Here is a 5,989-nt window from a genome sequence, read left to right as displayed (position 1 = left end):
GTCGTCGGTACTAATAACATTTCTAAAACAATTTTCATTATATACTTGATCAGAATACCTTAAAAGTTTCTTAAATCGACACTTTTTTGTTATATCTTCGAGAAATTGGAAAAATGGTTTATTTCATAAACATATCCTTGGGGCCTAGGCCGCCAAAGGAAGTAGGAACTCCGTTCGATAAACATTCCCTCGGAGGCATAACCGTCGGCTCATCAATTTAGTGTTGACATTGGCCCGGCCACCGAAATGGAAATGGAAATGCATTAAAAATTGATTTACGCCGGCTATTTACGCTCATAAATTTGTAGCTATTTAGCGGTTCTCCAAAACAACCAACAAATTGTCAACACACATTCACAAACAACCTCGAGGCAGCTCAAGACCCGGAGACCAAAAAGGAGGGCAGACAAAAAACTGAAATATTACACTCGAATATTAAAAAAACAAAAAGGGCCAAGGGTTGGGGGTAGCTAGCTGGCTGGGGTTGGGGTTGGGGTTGGGAGCAGAGTAAAAGGAGGGCACATGGTCACAAAGACAGACGAATCGAAGCGCAGCGGAAGCCACGCAAAACGAGAACAAGAACAACAGAGGAAAACATAAATGAGAAACAAAATAAAAAACATAAAACATAAAAATAGAATTGACAATGCGTTGACAGTTGGCTCGTTGATGGTGGAACGGAAAAGGGGAGGGGGAAAACCCCTAGACGAGGGGGAGAGGGTGGCCCACAGGATACCAGCCAAATTCCAGCAACTATTGAGCCATGACATGGTTTTGTTAAATAAATAATTGTTCTAGAACTTGGAAATTGTTAAACTTATTTAACCAAAAGATTTCAAAACCAAAATCCCATCCTTAACCAAGTTTGCTGAACTATTAATCTGTGGCATCAAATATATAGAGTGGCATCATTAGGATCACATTTATGAGAATCGGAAATTATAGAACCCACTCATTGAAGCGTCATAGATGGGACATTAATTTTCACTGGAAATCGCAACGATTTAATGTCCTGCGAACGCATTGAGGTCCTTCGGGTCATCTGTCACAATGGCCAAAAGGTCGCCAAAAGGTTTCACAGTTATTGCTGCTGACCCAGCGCAGTTTTCGAATGAAAAGTGTAATATTTCAATTTTTGCTCAAATGGAAAACTAGGGGGAGAACATGACACAATTTAAACTGCCCTCACCCCTGACCTCTGACCGTTGGTCGCCGGGTCCACCCCCTTTCATTAGACCTGGCCAACAGTGGCCACCACAGGGCACCACCTCCATTGTCCGCTGGCATTGTCCTGCAAGTCCTGCATGTCCCGAATCGGGTTTATTGTTATTGTTATTAAAGGAAAGTGTTCCGCCTGCAACTGCCTGACGAACGGAAGTGTTTCGTCCTTTTTGTCGGCTGCACTTCTACGGCTTTGCTGCGGGATGGGACAGGATTCGGGGATCTAGGACCTGGGACCCATTGAAGAATTGTAAAACCCGGGCGAGGCCCGAACGGCGGATATTCGATGAAGTGCTACTTGTCAGATACACTGATGAATAAATCTTTTGATTTTTGAAAGTAGATGACTAAGGATGAATATAATAAAATATGTTTAAAGATACTTTTCCAGATTTAAAACCACTTCTTTCAGTGCACTTTGGCATCATCCCAGTCGCAACCCCTAAGAATTCCCAAGGAGTCAACTATCTATCCATCTGTGGGTGGATGTATCTGTATTCGTCGTGTCCTGTGAGTCCTCCTGTATAGATACATATATATTTATGTCTCATAAAGCCGGGGCTAAATGATGCAAGCAATGCCCCTTCGGTTGTTTCTGCTTTTGGCACATGACAGGACAGCCCAAAAACCAATAAATGTTCTCAAATTTATTGCTTTTCATTCAAAAATTACTTTTGTTTGTTTCGGTTTTTCACAATCAAATCACACTGAAATCCATACCCATCCATTCCGGTCATCCCCCGAGGTTATTTGCCGGACAGGACATCAGTTTTTATATCGAAAAATGTCAACAATGAAGAAATGCTAAACTAGACAGATACATAAAATTGCATGTGTGGAAATGGATATCCTTTGGAAAACAGCAAAGCAATGAATTCCCAGAGGTGTTTAAAAAGAAATGACTAGATATATAGCCTTTTAGGAAGATTAAGTTATTGATTAAGTAATCTAAAATCGTAGTTCTCGTTGTAATTAAATAGTTAGTTTATAAGGTGGAGGGGGCTCCAAATGAAAGATCCGAGAAGCATTTCATATTTTAGCCAATTAGGAGAACGTTGCCAACAAACAAGCATCACTAATTGGCAGACGTTTAACACTCCCCCAATCCCAGTTCCCGGTCCGCCGCCTGCTCCATATGCTCCCCAAACTTGGAGGCCATAAAACGATCTTCAAATGAAAATTGGAGGCCCTCGATGGAAAGGGAAATGGAGATGATCATCATCATCATTATCGGATGAAGGGGTAAAACAAAAAAATGGGGGCCGTTCCCCCACGTGCCGATCCCCAATCCCCCGATGATTAATTGCCCCGAAAATGTTTGTTTTCATAAACAATTTTTTTAATAGGCCCACTCGCATGTGTTCATTTCGATGGGATCTTCGGGGGTCGACCCGGTGTGGGTGGGGTCAAAGAGTTAAATCGATTCGAGTGTTGTCGTTGTCGGATCTTAATGCAGATGACTCCGATGACTCCTCCGACGGACCGATGGACCGATGGAGTAGCTATTTTCGTGTCCTCCGCCTCTCTGATCGATGCACTCGTGTTGGGAATGTAAAAAGAGTTGATAAATCAAAATGTTTTTGTCTGAACGCCCCCGTTGGAACTGACAAATAAGCCGGGGCATTGGCATATCGAAGGTGTTAATTGGTAGCAATTAGGATAGACTATAAGCGGTTGAAAATCATATTTCCCCACAGTCCCGAAAATAGACCAGAAACTCGTAAGAACAACAAAATGAAAGAAAAACATCTATTGGGGAAATATATGAAATTTTTGTGTACCGCGAGGCTCCACATTTTTTCAATTAAAAATAAAAAATGTTTTCAACAGGTGACAAAACAATTTTACGGTCGAGGAACAAAAACCACACGAATGCCATAAAGTGGGATTAGGGATTTGGGAGTCGTCTCTCTTCTGATGCCTTGTTTTGAGTTAGAGGGACCATCAAATATTTTATGCATTTTAAATTGCTGCTAAAAAAGCAGAGCTAACGTGCCTTCGTCTCCTCGGCCACTCCAGCCCATAAATCTTAGGCCTCTAGAAGTTCAGGGACGACAGGTAGGCACATCCACGAGTGCATCTTGTAGATACTTTGCCTGGACCAAGGACACGCCAACACTTGGCCTCAAGAGCGCACCAGCATTATGAATATGAAGCAATAATATTTTTATGAACCTCATAACGAGCCAATTTATGAGGTCATCTGGCATTGTCTGCAGCTCCTTTGTAGGTCATCCGTCGGCCTTTGTTTCGCCGATGCCGTTCGACAAAAACACATAAATAATACTTGCATCGATAGGGAACTGGTTTTCTTTTTGGCCAAAAACCAGGCGCAAGACACAGCTGTGCGGCATGCGGCGAACACAGGTGGAAGTTGGCACAGAAACAGGTAATATGTACAGAAATAAGTGCGTTCTAGAGTCGTTTTAAAATGAATTATAAAATCTCTTATTAATTTATTGTCACAGTGACGCATTTATTAATCTATTAGTTCCATAAATTAGCAATTAAGACACCTTAATGACTGCCTCCATAAACTTTAATATCACGTTTCAATCGTTTAGCAGCGATTACCCCAGCCGACAATAAAAAATGCATTTACGACTTGTATTTGAATATTATTATTACTAACATTTAATGGTAAATGTTTTCTTTTTACACTGCTTATAAAATTGTTAGAAAAAAGTAGAACCAAGTAGTCTGTAATCGAAAATGTCAGACTAACCTATGTGAAATCTCACTGGAATTCCTCATTACTACTCCGGCAGTCAGTTGGTTAGGTTCCTAGTAGGAGAAAAACACCAGCTGAGAAAAAATTACAAAATTCCCATATTCAAAATTTAAAAAAGTTTTTTTTGGACTTACAAATTTTTTGGCAAAATGAGCCGACCGGAGTTCAACTGGGAATACAGCCATGGTGGAAACCTAGCTCAGCAGAGTCCTTACCGACAGGTAAGTTATTTCCAGAGGTATAAGGCGAGGCACTTCATCCTTCGGTTTCCTTTCAGAGCCTGAGCGCTGATGCCGGCGGTGGCCGTCAGTGGTTGCACTCGAACCAGGCTCAAACCCAAGCCTTCATGGATGCCTCCCCGCGTATGTCTAACCACCCCCAATCCTCGCCCTCCGATCCATTCTCCGGCTACAATCAATCCATAATGAATCAGTATTCGAACTACAAGCCAAACTACGGAAGTTCCCAAATGTTGTAAGTGCCTTGCATCACCACAAGATCATACTCTACTAAGTAATTTTAGTGAATCAATGGTCCAAAACCCGACGCCAAGTCCTGGTTACAACAGATCCATGGGCATGAGCGAGTTCTCGAACTCGGGCATGCAAAATAATGGACTCGGCGGTGGCATGAGTAGTCGCTCTAGACGTGGTCGATTAGCTGGCGGCTTTGCTGGCAGAAACGGTAAGAAACATGGTTTCGGATTAGATCCAGAAATAAATGTTGATCCTGCGCAGGTCTCAACGATCACCACCTGCCCCAAGCTCATCAAGGGAGCTGGTTCTAGATAATCCAAGTGGTCCCCATCAATCGGTTATATTCATTTCAATGGCTTTTCGGCATTAGTTTGGACAAGAGTTTTATATGTCAAATTTGGCAGGAAATAGTAATAAAGCAAAAAGAACATCTAATTTACGACTTTTTCATAATTGCTTATCCCAAACTATCGTGAAATATTTGGCAAATAAATCAGGATCTCTCTCGAACCGCTGACCGTTTAATTGTAATCGATATTCAAATATTGCCGAGGGTCGGAAGGACCCATTAGCACGGGGTGACCTTTCGCCAGGGATCTGTTGGGGTGTTGTGACCTCTGTCATCAGGGATCTGTATGGAAATCACTGGGGGAGGGAGGGTTGCCCGACATTGTGCCTGGCACGGGCATAAATAACAAATGCAATGTATTTGTATGTATAAATTATGATGATACTATTAGTTAGCATGTCATTTGGCAGCGGGTCTATAAATTACGGACAGGCAACAACTGCTCGGCGCACACCCTCCTCCGATTCCGATGTGGAGATGTGCATCCGTTTTTTTCGGGAGTTTTTATTAATAAATTTACATATAGTTACCGATTCCGGGGGCCCAACATTTCGACTTTGAATGCGGGAGGAGTGGAGCTCCTTCAGTCGAATCCGCGCGCGTGTGTAATGATCTGTCGCCCTGGATCAGGGCAGCGGATTAATGGTAAACCGAACACATTTTTCATCGAACATTCTGATGCATTTCCCCCGATTTTGTCTTCTGTTTTTTACAAGCGGAATTTCTCTACGTTTTGCTTTTTTCGGAAGCACACATTTATTTGTAGGCAGCCCCAGTTCAGTGGCGGGAGTTCAGTCAACTGTCTGGAGTTGCGCCGGTTATGAGACCGTTCGTTGTGCTCCAAATACTGGGGGGACAGTTGGTTCCGTTCCCCTTTGGAGAGACCCCTTGGACCCTTTTGCGGATCCCGATCCCCGGCTGAATGCCAGTCACGTCTTGGAGAGACAGATAGGCCAAAGAATAGAGTCACTCCACTTTTTTTCTTCTCGCCTTCATTTTAATTCAGTTTTTTTTTTGTTATTCCGTGTTATATATGTGTATATAGCATTAAGTTAGTCCGTGACGGTGTGGCGAAAGGGTCACAAATAAATTAAAACAATTGAAATTTACATTAACATTTCTCTAGCCCAGAGTCAGAGAGCTAGAGTCTTTACACCTCTTTTGTCGGCTTAAGTAGTGTAAAGTTGGGGATCTTGGCTTTTAAGAACTATT

At 42.5% G+C, this 5,989-nt stretch overlaps 1 protein-coding gene across 2 annotated transcripts; it reads left to right on the top strand.

The window, feature by feature from the left end:
- Positions 1–3,960: 3,960 nt before the first annotated feature.
- Positions 3,961–4,863, top strand: LOC6497936. Of its 2 annotated transcripts, none has more exons than XM_014906414.3 (4): positions 3,961–4,173; positions 4,230–4,423; positions 4,476–4,636; positions 4,690–4,863. In XM_014906414.3, exons 1-4 carry the CDS (start codon positions 4,102–4,104, stop codon positions 4,737–4,739), a joined length of 477 nt encoding a protein of 158 aa, XP_014761900.1. In that variant the 5' UTR covers positions 3,961–4,101; the 3' UTR covers positions 4,740–4,863. The 2 variants fall into 2 exon arrangements, with proteins under 2 accessions (XP_014761900.1, XP_001961751.1); XM_001961715.4 differs by having other exon boundaries at positions 3,963–4,173; positions 4,230–4,426.
- Positions 4,864–5,989: the final 1,126 nt, after the last annotated feature.

This window comes from Drosophila ananassae, chromosome 3R (assembly GCF_017639315.1).
Source record: "Drosophila ananassae strain 14024-0371.13 chromosome 3R, ASM1763931v2, whole genome shotgun sequence".
Classification (NCBI taxonomy): domain Eukaryota; kingdom Metazoa; phylum Arthropoda; class Insecta; order Diptera; family Drosophilidae; genus Drosophila; species Drosophila ananassae.
Note: the sequence above shows the minus strand (reverse complement) of the source record. Positions and strands in the feature narration are given on the sequence as shown.

Bases quoted from the DNA above. Each gene is read 5' to 3' on its own strand.
- LOC6497936 (XM_001961715.4), top strand. From the start codon at position 4,102: ATGAGCCGACCGGAGTTCAACTGGGAATACAGCCATGGTGGAAACCTA. The intron at 4,427-4,475 runs GTAAGTGCCTTG...AAGTAATTTTAG, and splicing joins TACGGAAGTTCCCAAATGTT to TGAATCAATGGTCCAAAACC. The intron at 4,637-4,689 runs GTAAGAAACATG...GATCCTGCGCAG, and splicing joins CGGCTTTGCTGGCAGAAACG to GTCTCAACGATCACCACCTG.